The sequence below is a fragment of the Budorcas taxicolor genome, chromosome 2 (assembly GCF_023091745.1).
Source record: "Budorcas taxicolor isolate Tak-1 chromosome 2, Takin1.1, whole genome shotgun sequence".
Classification (NCBI taxonomy): Eukaryota; Metazoa; Chordata; class Mammalia; order Artiodactyla; family Bovidae; genus Budorcas; species Budorcas taxicolor.
In genome coordinates, this window is record NC_068911.1 from 4,212,399 (window position 1) to 4,238,121 (window position 25,723).

Consider the following 25,723-nt stretch of genomic DNA (forward strand, 5'->3'; position numbering starts at 1 on the left):
CGGCTCCCCCTATCCCTGGGATTCTCTAGGCAAGAACACTGGAGTGGGTTGCCCATTTCCTTCTCCAATGCATGAAAGTGAAAAGTCAAAGGGAAGTCGCTCAGTCGTGTCTGACTCTTAGCGACCACATGGACTGCAGCCCACCAGGCTCCTCCATCCACAGGATTTTCCAGGCAAGAGTACTGGATAGTGCTACAAATATGTAAATATGGAACGTGTACAGGAAGGAGACCTAGATGGCATAAGTAAACTTAAAAAATACACGAATTTAGAAGCTGGGAATGCAGATTAAGTTTTGTCTAGGATTTACTTCAGTACTTCAGCCTTTTTCAGACATGCAAAAAAGACGCCATTCAGTAAAAAGTTGTGAATGGGGACGAGGATAGCGTGGTCTATCGACGTTCTGAACTGGATTTGAGCCTGAGCGTGCGGTGTGCGCCTATGACCCACGGGCCTCCAGGCCTGGCAAACATGTCAAGTGTAAGGAAGGGGCTGCACCCGCAGCTCCTGTCTTCTCAGGACTGGCCTCCTCTCTGAGTGAGGCTTCTCCCTTCTGCACCCACTTCCCAGGCCGACTCCTCAGCCTGCTTGCAGAGACCTGGAAGAGGGACTGGCCATGGTTTGCCAAAGGCGACTCTGTGCTGAAAAGCACACAGCGCCTCCCCTGGTGGCCCAGAGCCGAAGGCTCCACGCTCGCTCCCAGGGCGGCAGGCCTGGGTCTGATCCCTGCTCAAGGAACTAGACCCCACATGCCGCAACCAAGAGCTTGTATGCCACAACTGAGCCCGTGGTAGCCAAATAAACAGTAAAACCGGACAAAAGCACCCGCCGTGCCCCACCTGACCTGGGCAGCTACCCAGGCAGGATGAGTGTGACGGATCGCCAGACCTCCCTCCTGGGCAGGCCTGGCCCCTCGGGGCAGCTCTGGAATCAGATCCTGCAGCTCTTGGGCAGCCTCCCGACCTCTGCTCTGGGAGAACTGTTAGGTGAGGTGTTAACTGTCCTGGGAATCTGTGGGCTTTCCGTCCAAGCAGCCCTGGTAACTTCGCAGGGGGCAGTGGGGCCTGCCTGATCATGACGTGCACTGAGAAAAGAAACCAGACAGCAGTCTGCACAAACATCTATTTACAAGAAAAACAAGTTACATATGATACAAGCTTTTTACACACAGTAGTTTAAACAATTATGTATTTTTACTACCAGAAAAAAAAATGTAATAAACTAATCATTTTTGCTGTTTTTATACAACGTGACTAGTCGTGCACACTTGTTTTAAAACCTTTCGCTAAGTGCAAATACTAGATTCCTCTCTCCAGTTTTAAGGCAAGAACAGGACTGCCACTGGGCAGTCTTTTGCTCCGGGGAGCAAGCCCAGAGGGGAAGGTGCCGGCTGCCTCCGGGACTGCTGTCCACAGACAGGGGCTCATCTCTGCAGGTGTCCTGGTGTTAGTGTCTTGAGGCCACCGTCTTGTCAGATGAGGATGTCCCATCTCTCCCCCTACCCCATCACCAGGACAGACCACTTCTCCAGGAGACTGAGACCCAGGTGCTGCCTCCGGGACATGGGGACACACACAGGCTCATTTCACAGACATGCCGGGACTTACGCTTGGTGGAGGCGCTGTGGCCGCTGACCTGCCAGCCACTCCACACCCCGGCTGGAGGAGCACTGGAAACTGGGCGCCCTTGGCTCAGAGAGAAAGGAGTGATTCCCTAGCTGCCCTGTGTGGCTAAGAACCGCCAGAACTCGTCTCAAAAGACGAGCCTTAGGGTTGGCCTTGAGGGAACCATCATTCCGTCTCCCTGTGCCGGGTGACCTCTACATGCCAGGTCCTAGGGCAGTCGCCGGGCCAGTGTCGGGCACACAACTGCCTGAGGTCTGTCCTTGCCACTGCCCCAGGCCCTCCATGGAGCCACATACCCTGGGACGCAGGGCCAAGGTGGAAGCTGGCTCCCTTGTTGGATGATGAATTGGGTCAGAGATCTAGAAGCTTCTGGTGGGCTGGGGTGAGACCGTCACCAGCTGAACAGGCAGACAGCACCTGGGGACACCTATGGGCAGCTCATGGCTCAGAGCCCTCCTGTGGGGAGCAGGGGCGGAGGTGGGGGAACGTGCCTTCCAGGCAGGGGAAGAAACCCTGTGGCTGCACCCAAGGGGTGGTGGCGGGGTGGGGTTGGGCAGGGAGGGCCTCCTGGCAGCAGAGGGCTGGTTTGGCCTCTCTTCAGGCACCCATCCCGCTCAGATCCAGACCCGGAGAAAACAGCAAGGATGGGCAACTCAGCCTCCTCTCCTCTCCAGCTTAATCTCTGAAAATCAGCTGAGGCTGATAGCAGAGGGCGCCCAGACATGGAGCATGTCCCCTGCACCAAGGTCTCTGTGCGTGAGCTCCGGGAACCCACAGCCATCGGAGTGTCACCCAGAGAACGGAGGCTAACACTGGGCGGGCCAGGCAGGTTCATCCCCACAGGGGCTGTGGCTCTGCAGGCGTGCTGGAGTGTGGTGACATGCTGCAAAGTGCGTGCTGGGGTGCGGCTGACACCCGGCTGGGGCTGGACAGCCAAAGGCCACGGGCGGTGTGGCGGGGGCTCCCAAACAAGTCCTGACTTCAGGACAGGTCTCCTGGCCCTGGGGACAGCCAGCGCCCCTGCCATGCCTTCGGGGAGAACCTGGGGGTGGCAAACACGAGGAGAGCCACCAGGGTGTCACAGCTAGCTCAGAAAGGCCTTGTATTTGGCGAAGATTTCGGGATCCCCACCGTCAGCTGCCAGGCATGGGGTAGGTAATAGGGATTGAGGGAAACTCTAGTAGGCCACAGAAAACTGGAAAAGTGAAAACTGAGTGAACAGCAAACGTTTCTTCAGATAAACCACAAACATCCCATTCCATGAAGTGGCTCCGTGGTCTCATCCGAGAGCCAAGAGGGGAGACCCTGGAAGCCCCGTGGCAGCGGGGGCCTGGGGGACACAGTCCACAGCTTTCCCCCAAGCAGTGCTCCCAGGCTTGTGAACATTACTCAGTCACCCCCTCACTGGGAGCAACTGGTCAGGGTGGCGGGGCGCACTTCACGCTGGGCGGGCCTCAGAGTGGGGGGACAGGAGAATCAGGCCTGCCGGACCTGGGTCCAGTCTCGCGGCTCTCCGAACTGCGCTGTTACTTCACTTTATTATGGGTCATGCTGCTGCGGCGAGGAAGGCTTACATGGTTTTTAACTGAGAGACTTCTGTTGTCTGCCAGGGGCTGGGGCTGGAGGCAAACATTTCCCTGCATCTACTCCTGCAGGGATATGAGTGGCAGGACTCTTTAGGAAGAGGGCTTCGCTGCCCCTAATTTCTGCCCAGCGAGTGCCAGACCAATCCTCATGGGCACCCACAGGGTACCAAAACCGGCTGGTTGCTCTTGAAGGAGCGGTGGCCCTTCCCAGAAGAAACTCTGCCCACCCTCCCGAGAGCCAAGTCCACCACCCCTACCTGGCAGGCCCGGCACAGCCAACGGCCTGGGCGGGGGCAGGGGCCAGGCATCAGAAGCGATGCCGAGGCTGGGGGCCAAAGTGCATGGGCAGGTTGTGCTCCAGGGGCACGTGGACGGGGGCAAATTCGTAGTTGATGCGCATATTGGGCAGGGGTGGCACGTAGGGTGCCGGGATGGGGCCCATGTTGAGGGGGAAGTTGTTGAACACGGGCCGGACGGGCGGCAGGGGGAAGGGCGGATGCACGAAGGCGTAGGGGGGTATCTGCGGCTGGTGCAGGTTCTGGGGCACGGGCCTTGGCAGGGCCTCGGTCCTCTGCACTTTCTCGGGGGGCTTCTCCAAGGGGGGCCCGATGCGTTTGAAGGTGTTCTCTGAAAAGGAGGCGGGATTTAGTCGAGAGAAGTGTTAACCCACTGTGTGCAGACCTGCTGGGGACCCAGCAGAACTGCTAGAGGTCAGGCCAGGCACCGGTGACCTGACTTCTTCCTGGTGGACACAGGAAGGATGGCCAGGCCAGACTGAGGCCAACTGAAGTCCCCAAAGCAGCATGCATGCACGGGTGCAGGCCCACCCCCCTCAGCAGCCACAAAGGACAAAAGTACATGTTCCCGCGAGCATCACAGCCCACAGGGGTCTCCTTAGGGGAAGGCAGCTCAGATCAGCTCAGAACGGGTGGAGCGTGTGTGGGAGCATCTCTTAGAGCCAGGGCCTGGGTGGCCGCTGACAGGAGCTCCATCGCCTTCCTCCAACCTCAGAGAGGCCTCCTGTCTTTTTCAGTTGGCTGTGGCTCCTGTTTGCTTCCTGAGTTCAATCTCACCAGCTGGGACCTACCTTCCTGCCTTCACGGAGCTGCTAACACTGCCTCTAAACTCTCGGAACCTTTCCCAGAGGGAGCTGGACTTGTGGATGGGGTAGACTGGGGCCTGCCTGAGGGACAGCCCTCCCTGGGGGTCCCTGGTGGGTAGGGGGCTGGGATTCCCACAGAGGCAAGCAGTGGGCATCCTTTCCTCCCCGTGGATACGAACTGCCTGGGCACAGGGCCTGTTCTGGGGAGAACTTGCCTCCATTCTTTCTTTTCTGTTCCTCTTCAGCCTCCTTCTGGATTTCCTCAATTAGCTTCTCGTCATCTTCCTAGAAGAAAAGCAACTGATGACAAGTTTGCTCTCAGCCAGCTCCACGTGGGGCTCAGGCCCTGCTGGGACATGCAGGAATCCGTGGGTCTGCACATTCCTCCTTCCCAGGTCTCCAAGAACCTTCTGGAACCAGATGGTGTTCCTGTGAGGCTGGGACAGAGAATGGGCCTGTGCAGGGCGGGTGGCTGTCTAGGGGCCAGGTTGAGAGCCTGCTCCATTCACTCAGCTTAGGGTTAAGAACTTCCCGGCAGAGGGCTACCCAAGGGCTTGGGATGGGCTGAGTCTGGAGTGGGCAGGGCCCAAGTAGCTTTAGATCTTGAGACTACAAGCTCTGAGCACAGAAACCCTTCTGCGTAGAGCCTGCAAGTTTTGCCGACTCCCTGAAATGGGCTGGACAGTTCACTGGCCTGCTGACCCTGAAGTTGGCTCTCAGCTCCTACTCGGCAGTGGGCGATAGATGGAGCAACATCCTGCCCACGGAGCACTGGCGGGGCCACGAGGAAAGCACTGCAGTTTAGGGGCAACTCCCCGACAGACTCACGCTCGGGAGACCTGCTTCGCTAAGGGGCGACTCAGCTATGGATGGTCCCAGCCTGGACACAGGAGTCGAAGAGGGCTCTGGGCACAGGCAGACATGTGGGCTTCACCAGGGACACTTCGGGGTCCCTGCCATGTACAGTTCCCCCACCTCCACCTGGCCCAGGCCTGTCCTGTGCAACGTGCTAGGGTTCGACCCACCCCTCAGTGGCCCTGCAGCAAGGCTGGGGGCTGAGAGGACACTCACTGGACTGAAGACCCATCAATACAGCGCACGTCTTTGCTGCCAGCCACAGGGCTGCTGCTGCACTGGCATGGCCACGGAGGGTGCAGGACTCAAGCCCACCCCGGGAACTGGGGCTGGACGAGGAGCAGAGTGTACGCTGCAGTCACAAGCTGACCCAATCGAGTGGCAGGCAGGTGCGCTCTGTCTCCTGGGGTCCAGCAGCAGCCTCTCCAGGAGTCCAGGGCAGTTGGGCTGGGCAGGAGTAAGAAGGGCAGGGGTGCCCAATATGGGGGCGGGGAAGTCTGCTGGACTCGAGTGCTGCCCCAGACGAGGCACGAGGCAAGGCCTGGTGTGGTCTGGGCTGGAAAACTGTCAGTGATAACTGGATTTTTCATGCCTACTGGATGCTGCCTGGCTGACATCACCTGTGGAACTCTGGGGACGTGAATGGAGGGGATGTGAAGAACACGTGGAACCCTTGGACTAGAGGAGAGCTTGGCAGTCTCAGCATGGAGCCAGGCCGTGGGCAGTAGTTATTAAGGTCACAGCCAAGATGGTCACCTGTGACTTCAGACAGTGCCGGCCCTGCCATGACCCTGGAGTCATAAGGGTCCCTCGCTCGGGGTGCACTGGACACCTACTCCACAAAAGTCCTAAGACATGGTCACCCAGCCTCTTTGTGAACACCCCCGGTGAGGAACCTTACTGCCCTGGAGCAACCGCTCAGCCAATCACCACACAGAACTCCAGTAACACAGCAGGTGTTGGCGGATGCAGACTGCAGGCCTCCATGTGAGGGTCAAGGTAAATTCCACTTGTCTAGGCTAGGAGCTGGCCAACATTTGCATTTTGCTGCCAGTGGCCAGCCTAGGAAGAAAGGTTAAGAAAAGAGTGATCTAGAAGAAAGGAGCTGCTGCCCCGCCCCGCCTGCCCTGCCCCGCCCCTCCCCGCGAGACTTGGGCCAGCACACTGCTGAGCACCCGAGTCTCTGCATCTCTTCTGTGGAACGGGCTGCTGTAAGGACCGCACGGGCTCAGTGCATAAAAGACCCAGCACAGCGCAAGCATGCCTCACGAACCGGACGAAGGCTGGCCAAAACGCCAGGGATAAAGATTTCAGCAAGATGGAAAGTTTCAGAAAACCCCCAAAGAGCTACTTAGGTGGTTCCCTGTCCCCGACGTCTGACTTGAAAACGTGGTGGGTGTAGGAATTCTTTCAGTCAGGAGTGTGTACTGAGCGAGCTGGATGCACAGCTCAGAATCAGGAGACCTGGCCCCTTCCCCAGGGAGCGCACATGGTTGTGCTGCAAACAGTTCCCGCTGGCGATCCTACGGTGTTCTCCGTGGGCTTACAGAGGCCTCTCACAGCACTGAGGACTGACCCTGGACCCCCGGCCCTCTCCCTCCTGAGTCTCATCTGTCAGGATGAAGAATGAAGGGTGAGGGGTGCTCTGTGAGTAGAGTCTCCAGGTCTCGCGCAGCACTGTAAATGGGATGGATGAGCAGGGCACCGGCCACATTTTTATCAACACCAAGTTTCCTGGGATAAATCCTAATGCTCCTGGTAAAAGTTCACCCCTGAATAAATAAATAGGTAGGTCGGAGGCACTTGCACAGCAAGTGTGAGCCAAGCTTCCTGAGCCGGGTCTGCCAGCTCCGGACCACAGAGTGGCCTAGGCCCCGCGCTGGCCGAGACTGCTGGGCCAGCACCGAGCCCCTCCGGAGGGCAGGGACAGCAGAGCCCGCCAGGCTGAGCCGGCACTGTCCGGGAGTCCCCGGGCCTCCTCCCTTCCTACCTTTGCACCGGTAACTCTGACTGCTCAGTGGACTCAGGACCGCTTGCCCTCACGTTCTGGCTCTCCCTGGTTAGGAAGTGCTCTTCAGAGTCTAAATACAGTCTGCATTTCACCAGAATATGTCAGCACTCAGCTATTTTGAGCAGTGATTGTTACCATAAATATTGAGTAAATTGTCAGTTATACCTAGAATATGGGTTAGGTGTCTCAGATTTCAACTTTCTCCAACTGGTTGGAGTCACAGGGCACTATGTCTAGAAACTAAGAACTCAAACACTTTTCAGTATATTTTTTTTTTTAAGAAAAAAATTACGTTTTCAGCCAAGTATGTTAGATTCTAAGGGTGAAGATTTTTTACTTCATCTGGGGTAGAATTCCCTTCCACAAGCAGTTTCCTTTGAGCCCTCAAAATTCCTCAAGAGTGAAGGCAGGCTGAACTGTACACTTTAAAAATGTACTTTATACATATTTTACCACAACTTAAAAAATTAATAATGTAAAGAAGAGAGAAGGCAGCTTCAGGGTTGATTCCGAGATAGCACGTGAAGACCGGCCCTCGTCAGAACACTCCAGGGTTCGGGTAAGCAGCACGTGAGGCTACTGAGGCTTTTCTAGAGGCGAGCGCCCTTGGCAAACACTCAAGGCGCTCTAAGTGTCACCATTCAGTGATCAAGGACACTGGTGAAGAAGGCCTGACATTCTGCAAAGCTAGGACACACCTAGGCTGCTGGAAATTGGGAACAATGGGAGGAAAAAAGATGCTGAGAGGCCTGGGGGTGCATGCGTGGGCTGGATCACAGAATGAACTGCCCTCCAGCCCCCTACAGGGGCTGAGTCACTTACAGGAAATCCAGGTGGGATGGAAGGCTCCCTCCTCACCCCCTTCCCCCTCCCCCAACTAGGGAATTTTATCTTACAACAGCATTGGCTTCCTAACAGAAAAGTAGCTGGCACGATGGAAGAACTCTAGCTTCGAGGCTCCACACACCCTGGCCTGGGGACCCCTCTGGTAGACCCAGCACGACCCAGGCGGGGGTCTAATCATTTCCATAGCAGGTTTACTGTGAGAAGTAAATGACCTCACCTTTATAAAGTGCCAAGCACAGTGACATAAGGGCATTAATACTTACTGAGCACCTACTATGTATCATGAAGATATCTTAACAATGCTAGAAGTTTGGTACTACTGAGTAATCCCTATACTACAAATAAGGAAACTGAGGCACACAGAAGGCAGACATACTGAAACCACATTCACAGAAAACTAGTCAATCTAATCACACTAGGACCACAGCCTTGTCTAACTCAATGAAACTAAGCCATGCCCGTGGGGCAACCCAAGACGGGCAGGTCATGGTGGAGAGGTCTGACAGGATGTGGTCCACTGGAGAAGGGAATGGCAAACCACTTCAGTATTCTTGCCTTGAGAACCTCATGAACAGTAGGGAAAGGAAAAATGATAGGATACTGAAAGAGGAACTCCCCAGGTCAGTAGGTGCCCAACACGCTACTGGCAATCAGTGGAGAAATGACTCCAGAAATAACGAAACGATGGAGCCAAAGCAAAAACAATACCCAGCTGTGGATGTGACTGGTGATAGAAGCAAGGTCCGATGCTGTAAAGAGCAATATTGCATAGGAACCTGGAATGTCAGGTCCATGAATCAAGGCAAATTGGAAGTGGTCAAACAAGAGATGGCAAGAGTGAACGTCGACATTCTAGGCATCAGTGAACTAAAATGGACTGGAATGAGTGAATTTCACTCAGATGACCATTATATCTACTACTGCGGGCAGGAATCCCTCAGAAGAAATGGAGTAGCCATCATGGTCAACAAGAGTCCGAAATACAGTACTTGGGTGCAATCTCAAAAACAACAGAATGATCTCTCTTCGTTTCCAAGGCAAACCATTCAATATCATGGTAATCCAAGCCTATGCCCCAACCAGTAATGCTGATGAAGCTGAAGTTGAACAGTTCTATGAAGACCTACAAGACCTTTTAGAACTAACACCCAAAAAACATGTCCTTTTCATTATAGGGGACTGGAACACAAAAGTAGGAAGTCAAGAAACACCTGGAGTAACAGGCAAATTTGGCCTTGGAATGCGGAATGAAGCAGGGCAAAGACTAATAGAGTTTTGCCAAGAAAATGCACTGGTCATAGCAAACACCCTCTTCCAACAACACAAGAGAAGACTCTACACATGGACATCACCAGATGGTCAACACTGAAATCAGATTGATAATATTCTTTGCAGCCAAAGATGGAGAAGCTCTATACAGTCAACAAAAACAAGACCAGGAGCTGACTGTGGCTCAGATCATGAACTCCTTATTACCAAATTCAGACTTAAATTCAAGAAAGTAGGGAAAACCGCTAGACCATTCAGGTATGACCTAAATCAAATCCCTTATGATTATACAGTGGAAGTGAGAAATAGATTTAAGGGCCTAGATCTGATAGACAGAGTGCCTGATGAACTATGGAATGAGGTTCGTGACATTGTACAGGAGACACGGATCAAGACCATCCCCATGGAAATGAAATGCAAAAAAGCAAAATGGCTGTCTGGGGAGGCCTTACAATAGCTGTGAAAAGAAGAGAAGCAAAAAGCAAAGGAGAAAAGGAAAGATATAAGCATCTGAATGCAGAGTTCCAGAGAATAGCAAGAAGAGATAAGAAAGCCTTCCTCAGCGATCAATCCAAAGAAACAGAGGAAAACAACAGAATGGGAAAGACTAGAGATATCTTGAAGAAAATTAGAGATATCAGGGGAACATTTCATGCAAAGATGGGCTCAATAAAGGACAGAAATGGTATGGCCCTAACAGAAGCAGAAGATATCAACAAGAGGTGGCAAGAATACACAGAAGAATGTACAAAAAAGATCTTCACGACCAAGATAATCATGATGGTGTGATCACTCATCTAGAGCCAGACATTCTGGAATGTGAAGTCCAGTGGGCCTTAGAAAGCATCACTACAAACAAAGCTAGTGGAGTGATGGAATTCCAGTTGAACTATTTCAAATCCTGAAAGATGATGCTGTGAAAATGCTGCACTCAATATGCCAGCAAATTTGGAAAACTCAGCAGTGGCCACAGGACTGGAAAAGGTCAGTTTTCATTCCAATCCCAAAGAAAAGCAATGCCAAAGAATGCTCAAACTACCGCACAATTGCACTCATCTCACACACTAGTAAAGTAATGCTCAAAATTCTCCAAGCCAGGCTTCAGCAATACGTGAACCGTGAACTCCCTGATGTTCAAGCTGGTTTTAGAAAAGGCAGAGGAACCAGAGATCAAATTGCCAACATCCGCTGGATCATGGAAAAAGCAAGAGAGTTCCAGAAAAACATCTATTTATGCTTTATTGACTATGCCAAAGCCTTTGACTATGTGGATCACAATAAACTGTGGAAAATTCTTAAAGAGATGGGAATACCAGACCACCTGACCTGCCTCTTGAGAAACCTGTATGCAGGTCATGAAGCAACAGTTAGAACTGGACATGGAACAACAGAATGGTTCCAAATAGGAAAAGGAGTACGTCAAGGCTGTACATTGTCACCCTGCTTATTTCACTTCTATGCAGAGTATTATCATGAGAAACACTGGGCTGGAAGAAACACAAGCTGGAATCAAGATTGCCGGGAGAAATATCAACAGCCTCAGATATGCAGATGACACCACCCTTACGGCAAAAAGTGAAGAGGAACTAAAAAGCCTCTTGATGAAAGTGAAAGTGGAGAGTGAAAAGGTTGGCTTAAAGCTCAACATTCAGAAAACGAAGATCATGGCATCTGGTCCCATCACTTCATGGGAAATAGATGGGGACACAGTGGAAACAGTGTCAGACTTCATTATTTTGGGCTCCAAAATCACTGCAGATGGCGACTGCAGCCATGAAATTAAAAGATGCTTACTCCTTGGAAGAAAAGTTATGACTAACCTAGATAGTACATTCAAAAGCAGCGACATTACTTTGCCGACTAGGGTCCGTCTAGTCAAGGTATGGTTTTTCCAGTGGTCATGTATGGATGTGAGAGTTGGACTGTGAAGAAAGCTGAGCGCCCAAGAATTGATGCTTTTGAACTGTGGTGTTGGAGAAGACTCTTTAGAGTCCCTTGGACTGCAAGGAGATCCAATCAGTCCATTCTGAAGGAGATCAGCCCTGGGATTTCTTTGGAGGGAATGATGCTAAAGCTGAAACTCCAGTACTTTGGCCACCTCATGCGAAGACTTGACTCATTGGAAAAGACTCTGATGCTGGGAGGGATTGGGGGCAGGAGGAGAAGGGGACGACCCAGGATGAGATGGCTGGATGGTATCACGGACTCGATGGACGTGAGTCTGAGTGAACTCTGGGAGCTGGTGAGGGACAGGGAGGCCTGGCGTGCTGTGATTCATGGGGTCGCAAAGAGTCGGACATGACTGCGACTGAACTGAACTGAGGCACACCATCAGTTTTGAATCCAGGCTGTGCAATCTCAAAGCCTGAGCTCTCAAGCACTTAAACCACCTGTGTTTGAACAGAAGCTTCTGGAACACTGGGACTGGAGGCAGTGTTACTGCCTGACCTAAGAACTGTCAGAGGTGACTATTTTTAGGCCCTGCTTTGTTCTACAAAGAGTGTCCCTTGCCCTCTTTGAAATATAAGACAGTTCCTTCTCTTTGGGATGGATGTAACTCTGAAATCTTCTTTGTCTACTAAATAAAAGAAGGGAACAGGGCAAAATAAAATACCTCTATTCAAGGAGGTGAACAGCCAGGACAGCAGGGAGGGAGACTCTTCCCTGAAAATTCTGATTTTTCTTGAGGTCCGCTCACCCAGGAGTGCATGTGACACCACTTGAAACATTAGGTCTCTGACTGGCCTCTGAGACCCTCTCACCCACAGCAGGAGCCGAGAGCTCAGGGAGCCCACAAGCCAGGAACCGAACATGCAGGCCAGGCTCCATCACCAAGGCCACAGGACTCACGGGCTCAAGGTAACGGAGTCGCTTACTGCTCCTGACCAGGGTGCTGCTCCAAGCCATCTCTGCATGTCCTTGCTTTGCTGACACGGTTCCTCATGAGGCCACCAAGTTACCTGTATACCTTGGAGTCCTGTGGGATTTTTTCCTTAGGCCACAAAAAGCCAGGGTTTTGATTCTTACACACATTAAAGCAATCTTAGGAAAAAGAGTTTAAAAAAACACTAGTAAATCTCACTAAGTTATCTCAGCAGAGATAACACCTGGGAAGATTGTGGCCTAATTCCCACTGTTCCTGTGTCCACATCTCACTTGCAAAACCCAAGGTTCCCTTCTGGAAGGCCTCATGCTGCACGCTCGGGTCCCACTTGCCTGCGTGTGCTGCTCTCGCTCACACGCGCCTGCACGCCACGTGTCTCTCCCGGCCACGAGCAAACAGGCCCTGCAATGCAGTTACATGCGGAAGGTCACCGCGTAAGTGGTGAGGAGTGAGACTGGGACCAGGGCAGGGCCTGGCTGCTCCTCCTGGGCTTCCTGTCCCCAGGGGCCCGGGCAGATCCGGACTCTGCAAGCAGGCAGGAGTGGAGGCTGAACCGTGCCCCCTCGAGACCTGAGTGCCCCTCCACACCCTGACTGCCTCAGTCACTGGGGAACCACGGGAGGGACAGACTGCTCTGCCCAAATCACCACCCTGGACACCTCGACAGGCCCTGGTGAGTGGCGACACAAGGCAAATGCCCACCCCAGCATTCCTCTCCGTGGCCTTTGGCTCACGGCCTAAGATGGACCCTGCAGGCCTTCTCTGCCCGCTCCTAACCTTGGTGAAACCTTTCAAGCAGATCCACAGAATGGGCACGTAAGCAAGTCTCAGACTGAGTGTAATGAAACAGCAGGCTTGAGCAGCAGTGACTCCACAGCACTTCCATCACTACTCGTGGCCACACTGGGAGGGGAGCCCAGACGCCTCCCCCACCCCCAGCCCAAGCGCAATGAGGACAGGCAGGAGAACACGGCTGAGCTCGCAGTGGGCGGGCGCACCCCAACACAGTGCCGAGGACAAAGGGTCAGAGCAGAGAGGGATATGGCGTCTCACCGCCCAGGAGATCTGGAGGAACACTTTATATAAAGAAACGCGCGGCTGCATCTTAACAGGGGGAGCGTTTTGCTTCCTTCCGCTGAATTCCTCTGAGCTCAGCAAGATACAGAAACACTGGCCTAACCCGGAAGACTCTGACACACCTGCCTCACATGGTGGGTGGGGAGTGAGGCGAGCCAGAGCATTCGGGGGCTGGCAGTGGGCGGCCTCTCCCAGTACCAACTCGGCATGCTGGCAGCCGGCAGAAGTGAGGGAGAAAAGCAGAGAGGCTTTCATGAAGAAAAACCACCCCAAAGCCCAACTTCTTACAATGTGTCCCCCAACAATGAAGCCCCACAGCTCTGCCCATGGAATGGGGTCTGGATGGGAGAAGATGAAAAGAAACTGCAGCTGGTTAAAGGGAAGAAGAGAAGGTTTCCGCCCATCAGATATTGACAAAATCGCCACCACAGGCTGAAGGTTCATAAAATAATGTCTGAGTACTTCGTGTGTAGCTATTTTTGTGAAGCTTTTAAACATCCTTTTGAGCCTGTTTCCTTCAACACGTCTGGGCACCAGGGCTGGCCACTCGCTTGCCTGCTGCCAGTCTCCTGTGGCCACAAAGGGAGGGTGGTTACTTTTCTTCTTCACTTTTCTTCCCCTTAAAGAGGGGACTGAGAATTCCAAGTCAACTGCTGCTCCCCTCCTGCCATTTTGGGAGTGGGGTTGCGGCTGGGATCCAGGTCATGTGTGGCCACAGCTGTTGTTAATAAACTTGCAATGATTTCATAAAAGGCTTCCAAAGAGCTGAGGATTTAGTTTCAAATTATTCCCAGATCGGCTGCAGATCGCCAAGCAACACCAGACCCTAACCCCCCAGCGCCAGCTGTCTCCCTGCAACAGGAAATTGGGGGGAGGAGGGTGAACTGCGGCCGGGGCAGCACGTGCTGTGCAGCTGGGGTCTGGAGAGGCGGGGAGGGGGCGCGGAGGAGGCCCGGACAGCGCGCTGGGGAGGAGTGCAGGCTGGACGGCTCTCGGCTGGTTCTGTGAAGACCTCCTTGGGGCAGAGGGGCCTGGAACCCACACCTTTCTGTCAACGCTCCCTGGCTAGAACCTGGAGGCGCGTGCAAGGTGGCCATGCTGTGATTCCTGTTGGGCTCAAGGACGCAGCCTGGGGCCCGCTGGCGTGCGCTGAATGTGACACAGGCAGACAGGCAGTGCCGAATGGGCTGAGCCACACCGCTTGCCTCCATGGTGCCGTCCTCCCTCGAGTCACCTCTAAACTGACTGGGCACACTGTCTAGGCCCCTTTCTGCATCTGCAACTTGCTCGGGGAGGGCCGGGGAGGGCCGGGGAGGGCCGGGGAGGGCCGGGGAGGGCCCACCCACCCCCACCCACCTATGGAGGCCTGCCTCTTCACTGGGCTCAGGGACCTGTGGGTGGCTCCCAGCCAGCTCCTGTACTTGTGACCCCTGCGCATGAGCATGGAGACTTTGGGACTGGAAGGAGCTAACATCTGCCTGAAGACCTGGGCTTGCATCCTGGTTTTACCAAGTGCCTCGAATCCTGTTCCTCACCTGTAGGATAAGAAAGTGGTCCCGCCTCCATGCTGTGATGGCAACAGTATTTAGACGTGAGGTTCACCTTACCATCTTGTTTCTTCTACAGAAGGTACATTTTAAAAGTTAAGGGAAAAAACACTGAAACTAACAATTAGTTATCGACCTGAAGTCTAGAGTATCTTTCTGAAGATATTCCCTGAAAGGGCCTCCACCTTTCACTCCCAATCCTCTCTGAAATACTTTTACTTCCTCTTCTTTCCCCAGGCCACTCAAACAAGAGTCTCACAGAAGCCCAGTGCCCTCAGCGCCCCTGACCCGTCAGGAAGGCAGATGCTGGTCCACGCTGGGTGGTGCTGGAGCCAACTGAGGGCAGAGGGCCGGTGGGCAGCTTTGTTTAAGATATGGAGAGAATAGAAGACCTGAGATCAACACGGGCCACTATTTTTTTGTATTTTAAGTCTGGCTGCACCACGCAGCTTCCAAGATCTTCGTCCCCAACCAGGGAGTGAAGCCGGGCCCTTGGCAGTGGGAGTATGGAGTGCTAACCATCGGGGTTCCCCATGCCACATTTTACTGACTGTAATCTTCTGCAAGTCTACATTTATACAACTGGGATGATACAGCTGCCTTAGAGCATAGTCACAGAAGTAAATGTATTCACACATATTAACGTCAGGTTCAATCCACTGCAGGTTTAGGAAAAGTAAATAAGTCTCCTGACCAAATGGCTAGGCGATAATGGTGCCAAATTGTAAACTGGTTGTAAAAGCCCTAGGGTTTTATTTGAACTGAACATGCCTCAAATTCTTATATTTAAAAAACAAAGAAGTTGTAGAGAACAACTCTATGCAGTTTCTGGTAGCCAAAACCCAAGATAAAACCAACTTTGGTTTGTATTTAAAGAGAAAATGCTCTTATGAATTTTGTCCCACTTCTAGAATCCAGCCTGCCAGGTGACTACTCTGAACACGGCTTCTAATAACAGTAAGGTGTAACTCGTTAACCCCACTAGGTAACCACTCATGGGCAAGAAAGCAGCACATTTGGGTCCAGTGAAGTCCCTGGGCAACCCACCCCCCACTGCAAAATAACGTCTGTTCATTTAGAGGCTTTGATTTGTCTGTGCATTCTGGCCCCTAAACTAGAAAACTGTAGTTTGTTGTGTCTGACTTGCTTCTGTTACTTTTCTGCTTCCTAAAAAAACATCTTGTTTTACAAGACTCTTGGTTGAATGTTTTGAGCTTATTTTCAGCAACTAATAGATAACTGACAGCTCTCTAATATGGAGTTAGTTCAGTTCCCAAGCAATCCGCAGTCATTAAGGACAGAAACTCAACTTCCTTCCAAACTACGAAGGGATAACTCCCTCACGGACAAATGAGAGGTTCTTCCCGGCCTTGCTGGCTCATTAAGCCGAGAGAAGGGTGACAGGCATGCTTTGTTTCCCTGGACTTCTGAACGGCTTTGTGTTCCCAGAAGCCCCAACAGATGCTGGGCTGGAATTCAATCGGTCTCCTGGTGAGAATCAAGGAGACGGGGCTGATCCCAGTTTTGATGGGAACAGGACAAGTGAACAAAATCTCTGGCTGTGGCTGCCTGAGGAAATCGCAGGGATTTATGCTGGCCTGACCTTCCTTTCGAACTTTACTCTGAGCAAATACAGAACCTTTCTCAGGGTAGAAGACGACAGTGCAACAAGAAAACACAGGGCAGTTGCACCTGTGGCCTAAACAAGGCAACAGAAAGAAACCTTTACAATCAACTCCACGTGTGGGAAGAAACGAGGTGGCAGGAGAAGGAAGAACGAGAAGGAGCAGAAAGGAAAGCAGGGCTGAGAGGAGGCCAGACCGCTGCCGCTCACCCTCCTGCACGCGGCCACTCCCACACTGCTCTTTGTTTCCGGAGAGGAGAGCAGCCTAAGAAATGCTTCCTAGGAGCTCCAGCTGAAGAAAAAGACCCGATTTCTTCACCAAGTTCCTAGAGATGAGCAGGCGCCCAGCTGCTGGCTGGCTGGGACCCAGGAAGCGAGTCAGCAAATAGCCAGGTCCGGGGCAGGGAGTTTTGCTACAAGGCAGTGCGGGGCACCCTGAAGAGCACTGCACAGAGCATCCCACTGTGGCTGCACCTCCTCCCGCTCAACCAGCAACAGGAGGGTGACTGTCTAGCTCCAAAGTCACCCCTTGGGTCGATTACTTCCTCAGTGACAGGAGGGTAGGCTTGCTAAGAGTCCTGCTGGGTCACGGGGCCGTGGAGTCAGAGTGGCTCCTGGGTTCCTCAGCCTGCTTTTCCACCCGGGAAGGAGACTATTCCTGCCGTGAGGACACGGGATTTTCAAGAGAACTCAGTGCTTTTCTGAGCCTGTGGGGAGCTCTGAGGACGATGCCGCCTGCCTGGCCTGCCACAGCTTCCAGCAGGGGCTGGCCCGACTCCCCAGCACCTTTTCTCACTAGAGCTGCTGGAGATGCTCTACACCAGAGCCAAGACTGGTGGTCAGCCAAGTCTTTCATCTTTGACTTACACAGTCCTAGCTTGGACAGTATTTCAGATTGGACTCATGGTCAACCTTTGGCGCCCATCTCTCCGTGCGCCCCAGTCCCCACGTCCTGCTGTCCCGCAGTCCTGGCCTGCTCAACATTCACCATCGTTTATGTACTTGCCTCGGGGCTAACTTGGGTCTCTGACCCCATCTACTCGCTATTTGTTCATGTAAGTCTTTCCACGTTTTCCTTTTTCCCTCTCTCCATGTTATATATAGATACATGGCATCACTTTTTACAGCTATATGCCGTATTGGGCTAGTCACCACTGTACTTAGACAGGAGGGAGAGAGAAACATCTGCCATGTCTAAGCCACTGTTATTTCTGGGCTTTCTCTTACCCACATCCAAACTGATCCTTATTACTATAGGGATATTTACTGATTCCTAACTCAGTCATATTACTCTTTACATATTAACAATATTATGTATCTACATAATTTATGTGTGACAACTATTTCCTCCAGTTTTTCATTTATCTTTACCTTTGTTTATGGTGTCTTGCCAAAGAGGATTTATGTTTCTCAGCCTGGCCTTGAGGCAGCTCTAAGAAGGACCTTGCCTTCTCCGAGACTATAAAAGTCATCTCTCCTTTGTGTTCTTGGAGCATCTTCAGATGGTTTGCCCAGTGCCCTCGAAACAGCTACTGGATGTTTCCCTCTCCACAGAGCAGCCAGCATGACCTTTACAACTTAAACTAGGCCGAGTCACTTGTGTCCTTCGGGCCTGCAACAGCTCCCGCCAGCCACTCGGTGAGACCCCCGGGCTGCTTCAGCGCCCACCTCTCTCCCCTCCCTCCCCTCGCTCACCACCTGCAAGCCACACTGGCCTTTTCTGTTCTACAGACAGGCTGGATCTGTTCGACTTCTCTGGCCTGCCTGCAGGTCTCACAGCAGACGCTGCCTCTCTCAGAGGTCTGCCGAGATGACTTCCTGCTCTGGCTCCCGTCACTCGCCACCACATTACTCTATGACTCTTCCTGCACTGCACCAACCACGGGAAGGGGTTTTGTTTTAAACTTAGTAAGACTGTAAACTCCATGAAGACTAGTCCTAGCAACACTGAGTAGTTACAAATGAAAGAATGGATGAATCTATCACTTCTCTAGGGATCTGAATGAAAATTTTATCACTTCGAATTCTCATGGGGCTGTTCCTGTCTCTGCTGTCTTCCTTTGATCTATCTGCCTATTCCTGCATTAGTCTACATGACTTTGATTAGTGCAGCTTCATAGTAAAAATTAAGTCTGTTTCAAAATTATAGGTAATTTTTTGATTAAAAAAAAATCCTACTGAATTTACACAAGAATTGCAGCAAACTTCTAGGTGACTTTGGACACAAGTGTGAAGTGAAAGTTGCTCAGTCGTGTCCAACTCTTTGCAACCCCATGGACTATACAGTCCATGGAATTCTCCAGGTCAGAATACTGGAGTGAGTAGCCTTTCCCTTCTCCAGGGGACCTTCCCAACCCAGGTCTCCTGCATTGCAGGCAGATTCTTTACCAGCTGAGCCAGAAGGGAAGCCCAAGTATACCGGAGTGGGTATCCTATCTCTTCTCCAGCAGATCTTCCAAACCCAGGAATCAAACCAGGGTCTCCTGCATTGCAGGATTCTTTACCAATGCTATCAGGGAAGCATTTTATACAAGGTAAATGCTATACAAATAGTTGCTGGCATGTGGCAAATTCAAATTTTGCTTTTTGAACTTTCTGGAAATTTTTTTTCCTTGAATATTTTCGATACATGGTTGGTTGAATCCATAGATGTAGAACCTGCAGATGTGAAGGGTTGACTGCATTTGTCTTTTTATCATCCAAAGGTATCATATAGAAAAGTATTATGGATAGCTATTAATACTGAACATTTCTGAACATCTGGAACAATCTTTCCTGGTCATGGTTTCTATTTGGTGATATTTTATTTATATTCGTAAGTGAGATAAATCTGTAGCTTTCTTTTTCAGGGTTACCTCTGAGAGGTTTTGGTATCAGCATTTGGCTGGCTTTATACAAATACATGTAAAACATTTCTTATTTTTCTATGCTCAAAAATATTTTGATGGCATACGAAATTCTATTCCCTAAAGGAGCAAAAGAACTCAGTTATAAACTATAGGGGAGTGCTGCTCTCTGCAGAGTGGCTTTCAGCTACTTTTTCAGTTTTTGTTATCAGTCTGTGCAGTTCCCTATCTTTTCAGGGGTCAAAATGCGCTAGGTATGTGTAAGACCTCTTTCTGTTGTATCATAGTATCGATACTTGCCCCCTACAAAGTGACGGGCAGCCGTTCATTCACTTACAGTGGGGTCGGTCCAGAGAGAGCATCGGGAACACTCCTGGCAGGGGGCTCCTGGGGAGCGAGGGTGCTGGCAGAAGTGGTCGTAGCCACTGATGGACACGCGGCAGAGGTAGCACATCTGGGCACCGCAGCGGCAGGACATGCGGTTGCAGCCTTCGGATTTGATGAGGCCGGTCCCACACTTGTGGCATTTCCTAATGCGGGCAGCAGTCATTTTTTCTTCACTTTAAAAAAAAAAGAAAGAAAGAAAACATGATTGGAGACAGCAGCGAAGATGAAAGAAAAATATTATGGCTGTGAAAGTATTTCTTTTCACAGATAATGACTGCTTGGCTCTTCTGGTGACATGTGAAGGGTGAAAAGAATCTATGTTTTGGAGTCTCAGAACTGGCTTCGCTTTTTCAGTTGGATGACCCTTCAGTTATTTAACTGCTTGGAGACTCAGTTTCCTCGTTTTCATAGTGTTTTGAAAGAGGATTACAGATAAGAAACAAAGCACCCTGGGGCACAGTGCCTGGTACCAGGTGTTTAGAGAATGATTATTCTGTTTGTTATAGGAGTCCGTAACAGGCTTAAAATAGAGAGGAAAAAAAAAAACTTAGGGTCTTCCTAAAGCTTGTAAAAACATATACACAAAGCTGGATAATAGACAGCCAATAAACCTTAGTTATACACACCTTATATTTTTAAGTACCTGACGTAAGGCCAGGGTAGACACACCTGGGGGCCAGCCAATAGCCACTTTATGACTTCCTCCTGTTGGCAGAGCCCGCCTCCTCTGGCAAACTGGCATGCTGGAATCCCACGTTCCCAGGTCCCTTGCAGCTAGGCGATGGGCATGCATATGACTCAATCCCGGCCAACGGGAAGCTTGTGGGGAGGCTGCCTGCTTTCCAAGGCACTTTAACTGATGTCTACAGTCAAAATGACAGGTCTTGGCTCTTTTTCAATAGCTGGCACTGCTGCATTAGTTACTTCTAATGGTGCTGTTCCTAACTCTAAAATAACACGTGCCAACGTTGCCTATAATGCTCATGTATGTCTTCCTCTGCTGCGCTGAATTCCTGAAGACAGAGGGCAGAGGCTGTGCTGCCTGTACCCAGCTGGCATGAAGAATTATGGTCCTGATGGGAAGGAGCCAAAGGTGTCCCTGCTAAGACCAAGAAGAGCATGAAGGAGCCCAAGGGTGCACAGCCCTGAAGGACTCATCCCACTGCTTGAGCACATTTCTCCTCTCCAAGTACGAACCCAGAGTGGTAAGCAGGGAACTGCCTCAGTGTAAGGACTGTAACTGTCTGGGGATGAGCTCTGATCCACTCTCTCCCTCCTAGAGCTGAGACAATGCAGCCTTCTTCCTTCCACCACTCCCCGTTTTTCTGCTAATGAGGAGGAGCAGCTAGGTGAGCGTGGGGCCGGCAAGTGTTTTTAAACACCGATGTTCAGAAGACTATTGTGGTATGCTCCTCAAAAGCCAGATCATGTGTTTAAAAACAGAAAAAAATGCATTCGGAAATTGGCTGCTATTCACTGAGGTCTAATTTCTGAATGGTCCAAAATAAAGGGAGAACATTGGCTTGAAAGAATTTAAATCCAGTTCAAGTTACAGAAGAACAAATGAGTTCTCAGTTTTACTGAATAGGAAACAAGGTCAAGGAGACAAGATTTTTAAAAGTGAGTTTATTACTGTCAACACTGTATACATGTTCATGATTTCAGTGAGCTCAGCAACTGTGAACACACTGCTCAACCCTCCACGTAAGGCTCACAAGGTTCTGATGAGAAGGTCTGCCCTCTGAAAAGCTGTGACCACAGCACAACTGCAATTTTCTACCTAGCAGGAGCTTTCTGGGTAAGCACACCCTGGAGGCTGCGGGCTGGCCTGAAGCCGCTGCGCTCTAGCGGCCTGGGACTGGCTCACTTCTTACCTGGGCAGCTCCTCAGGCTGTAGTGTGGGAGAGCAGTGGCTCAAGAGCACACTGTCCTTTCTCGGAAGAAAGCACAGGCCTGCTCTGTTCACCAAGCTGTGAGTCGTCCATGTGAAATAATACTGGGTGTGGTGGGGGGAAGTCAAGGTAGTTCTAAATGGATGGAGGAATATAAAGAACACATACAACTCAACATTATTGTGATGTTCAAACAGCTGTTCACACTGCAGGAATATCTATTCAAATCCATTTCTGCAAAACAAAAGTACTAGACGTGACCGGAATGACCTTGTCGCAAAAAAGGACTGCTCTTAAGGGGTTTTGGTGACCACCTATCCAGTGGTGTGAAAGTGCAAAATGGCACTGGGGAGAAATCATAGTTGGCTTTTTTGGGAGGAGGGTGATTTGGCAAGTCAATTCTAAACTAGGCAGGAAGCAAACAGGCCCACAGGATGTGATCGTTTGCAGGAAAGGAAGTGAGGCCTGAGCTGCAGCTGTGTGTGCTGACCTTGTGTCCAAACAGGAAGGCCCACTGCCCCCCTCTACACAACCAATCACGAGTCCGCGATCCCTTGCTTCTCTGTTCTCACCACTACCGAAGTGCACTGGGAGCACTTTCTGGGCACTGTCTATTCCTTGCGGCACATGCTACTTGAAATCTTAAATGGCGTTCCTTCATGAGCATATATATGTATTTTTTTGGTGATGACATGACACAAAAAATTAACCAATTTATCCAGTTTAAGGTATACAATTCAGGGACACCCAGTATACTCCCAGTGTTGTACACCCATCACCCTTCTCTGGTTCCAGAACACGTTCATCATCCCCCAAGGAAGCTTGGGACCTATGGAGCAGTCACTCTTCCCAACCCCCTTTCCACTGCAATCGCTAATGCGCTTTCTGTCTCTAGTGGGTTTGCCTATTCTGCACAGAGGCAAATATTCGGATGCCGATGAGTGCTTTATATACATGGAATCACGTTAACATGTGGCGTTCTCATACTGGCTTCTTCCACTTAGCCTGTTTTGAAAGCTCATCTGTGGTGTAGCCAAGTATCTTCACTCCCTTTCTATAGTTGAATAATACTCTGCTGTTGCTGCTCAGTCACTTCAGTCGTGTCCGACTCTATGCGACCCCACAGACGGCAGCCCATCAGGCTCCCCCATCCCTGGGATTCTCTGGAGTGGGTTGCCATTTCCTTCTCCAATGCATGAAAGTAAAAAGTGAACGTGAAGTCGCTCAGTCGTGTCCGACTCTTAGCGACCCCATGGACTGCAGCCTACCAGGCTCCTCCGCTCATGGGATTTTCCAGGCAAGAGGACTGGAGTGGGGTGCCACCGCCTTCTCTGGAATAACACTCTACTCTATGGCTGTAATACACTTGGTTGACCATTCCTCAGTTGGACATCTGGGCTGTTTCCTTCATCTGGCTAACACAAATAGTGCTGCTACCAACACTTCTGTACAAGTCTCGCTGGAGCACCTGCCTCACCTCATGCCACTCACTATGCTGTACCTTATTTCTCAGCAATAAGCCGCTCGTTATGCCCTGTGTGCACCCTGTTGTTTCTTTCTTCTGACAGTAGGCGACTGGGGTCCCTTGGCTCTCTGGTCCCTGGCATAACGGCTATGGGGGGCGGGCGGCAGAGAAGAAGTAGAAGCCCCTGGAGCACCCTTTCCCACAAAAGGTGACACCAGATTCCTGTGACCATCTTTGAGACTGGTGCCACCATCAAAAGCTTCCAAGACGCCGGGCTGTTGATTCCCAACGTATCTCCTTTACTCCTCTGACTGGCCTGTACTGAGGAATAGGTCCACGGCACCCCACAGGCCTGACCAGGTGCTAGCTCTCACTGCAGCTGCTGTTCCAGATGTCACCAGAGCAGCAAACAAACAGAACCTCTGGGAACTGGTATGCAGCTATGGATCCGGAAAATGCTTTTATTTTCTGTCCAATAAGCCGAGAACACCAGAAGCAGTGGGTAAGGATCTTGATCATCTGTCACCCAACAGATAACACACTCGACCACCACTCTAATGACATGCAACTGGAACCCAGGGAACAGGAAGCAGCAGGTACCCTAGTACATTAACATGGTATATGCACAGCAGAGGATGGGAGAAAACCCCCTAAAAGTACAGATGTCTCTCATTTCTATGACTCTCTGGTGGTCTGGAGGTCAGGTGTGTATATATCAGGCTATTATTCCTCCCAGAGCTAACCACACATTGCTGTATTTTGTATTCCCACCATGAAGAAAGAAACCAGACATCTGGGAGGCCTTTCTGCATTTTGGAATTAACATGTATCACATCTGGATATGTGGTTCTGATCCATTCACTCCTGAGACAAAAGGCCAGGTTTAAGCAATGCCTAAGCCAAGAGAAGCCTTCCAAGCTATGTTCCAAGTGTCTACAGCACACTAACATGCTGAATGGAGCTGGTAGCAGGAATGGACAGGAAAGTCAGACTGGGGGCTATGCTTTCAAAAAGTAACCAACTCTGGGAATTCTCTGGTGGTCCAGAGGTTAGAACTTGGTACTTTTACTGTGGGAGCCTGGGTGATCACTGGTTGGGGAACTAAGATCCCGAAAGCCACACAGTGGGACCAAAAGAAAAGTAACCAACTCTTCTAAGAAACATCTCTGGGTCTGTGACTGAGTCCTGGAGCAGTCCAAATGCCCGATCAGGGGGCCATCAAGAACCAATTTACTGAGCTGGGCAACACTCCATCAGCAAGTGCAAGCAGAATACACACGGCCAGGCCTGAGCAGGCCTTGAACGCAAGAAGCTGTCTGTTTATGTGCTTTGTCACAGTTATAAATCAGGGCCTTCTACTTAAAAACAACAACAAAGAGCTAATACTTATGGAAAACATCATGTGGCACAATCCTTCGTGGATGCTCTAACCTGCACAACTCTACAAGTAGTCTATATCTTATAGGTAAGAAAATTTTAAACTTAATTTAATTGGAGGATAATTACTTTACAATATGGTGGTGGTTTTAGCCACACGTCAACATGAATCGGCCACAGGTATACATGTGTCCCCCCATCCCGAACTCCTCACCCCATCCCATCCCTCTTGGTTGTCTCAGAGCACTGGCTTTGGGTGCTTGCTTCATGCATCCAACTTGTACTGGTCAACAGATAAGGAAATTTTTAGGCACAGAAAGATTAAAAAATTTGCTCCAGGCTCTTAACTACAGGTAACCCCAATGTGACCACATGACTCCTTAAGAGCAGAGTGAGCTTGTCTCTGGTCAGACAAAGACAGAAAGATGGACAAAAGAATCAGAGAGACACGAGAAGAATTCCACCGCCCCTGGCTGGCTTCGAAGACAGAGGAAGAAGGCCACGAGCCAAGGAATGTGAGAGCTTCCAGAAGCAGAGAATAACCTTCTATTCCCCGCTGCTGAGAAAATGGGGACCTCAGTCCTATACCCTCAAAGAACTGTATCCAGCCACCTGGATAATTCAGGATATTCTTCTCAATTTCAAGTTTAATAACCTTACATTTGGAAAGTCCCTTTTGCCATGTAAGGTAACATATCCACAGGTTTACAGATTCCACAAATTAGGGAGACATGGGACACTTCTGAGGAACACTGTTCTACCTACTAAACTTGTGGCAAACAGCAAAGCCAGGGAGCCCCTTGCCTGGACGCCAGTTCCTGCTCTGCCAATCACTGCTGCGTGAGCATGTCTACTTGGGCTCTCTGTGCCTCAGCTGTTGTCATTCGTAAAATGAGGATAACAGGGCCCATCTCTGGTGGAGACTTGGGACTGTTAACCGCCCTGAACAGCCACTTCCCACTTCATTTTCTTGGTTACAAAACCCACTCCTTACCCTTCAAATTTAAGCTGGACCAAAAACTCAGCCAGCTAGAGACTACATATGGAGTCTGCGTTGGGGCCTGACTGGGAGCACGTGGCTCAGTCTAGAGCAACAGGGTACGAGCAGAAACAACGGCCCTGTCTCTCTCCTCTCCCATGGGCCGGAGTGCAAATATGGGTGCCACCTAGTCACAACCACGGAGGTGAGAACACTCCTCCAGGGAATGACGAAGTGATGTGATAAAGAGAACGAGGTTTCTGAATGACCTCATGGGACAGATGTGTCCTATCTGCCTGGAAGGGCTGGACTATTATGAGAGAGAAATAGACGTTTGTATTATGTAAGTCA

General features: G+C 50.8%; 1 protein-coding gene across 3 annotated transcripts in view; it reads right to left on the reverse strand.

Annotated features, from left to right (window-relative positions):
- Positions 1 to 1,204: 1,204 nt before the first annotated feature.
- Positions 1,205 to 25,723, reverse strand: part of RNF216 (ring finger protein 216) — a 121,258-nt gene continuing 96,739 nt past the window's right edge. For all 3 annotated transcript variants that reach the window (XM_052659983.1, XM_052659975.1, XM_052659992.1), the window contains 3 exons: positions 19,610 to 19,832; positions 4,529 to 4,598; positions 1,205 to 3,838 (listed from right to left, as the gene is read on the reverse strand). In XM_052659983.1, coding sequence (XP_052515943.1) covers positions 3,519 to 3,838; positions 4,529 to 4,598; positions 19,610 to 19,832 — 613 coding nt within the window. In that variant the 3' untranslated portion in view covers positions 1,205 to 3,518. The remainder of the gene's footprint in view (positions 3,839 to 4,528; positions 4,599 to 19,609; positions 19,833 to 25,723) is intronic.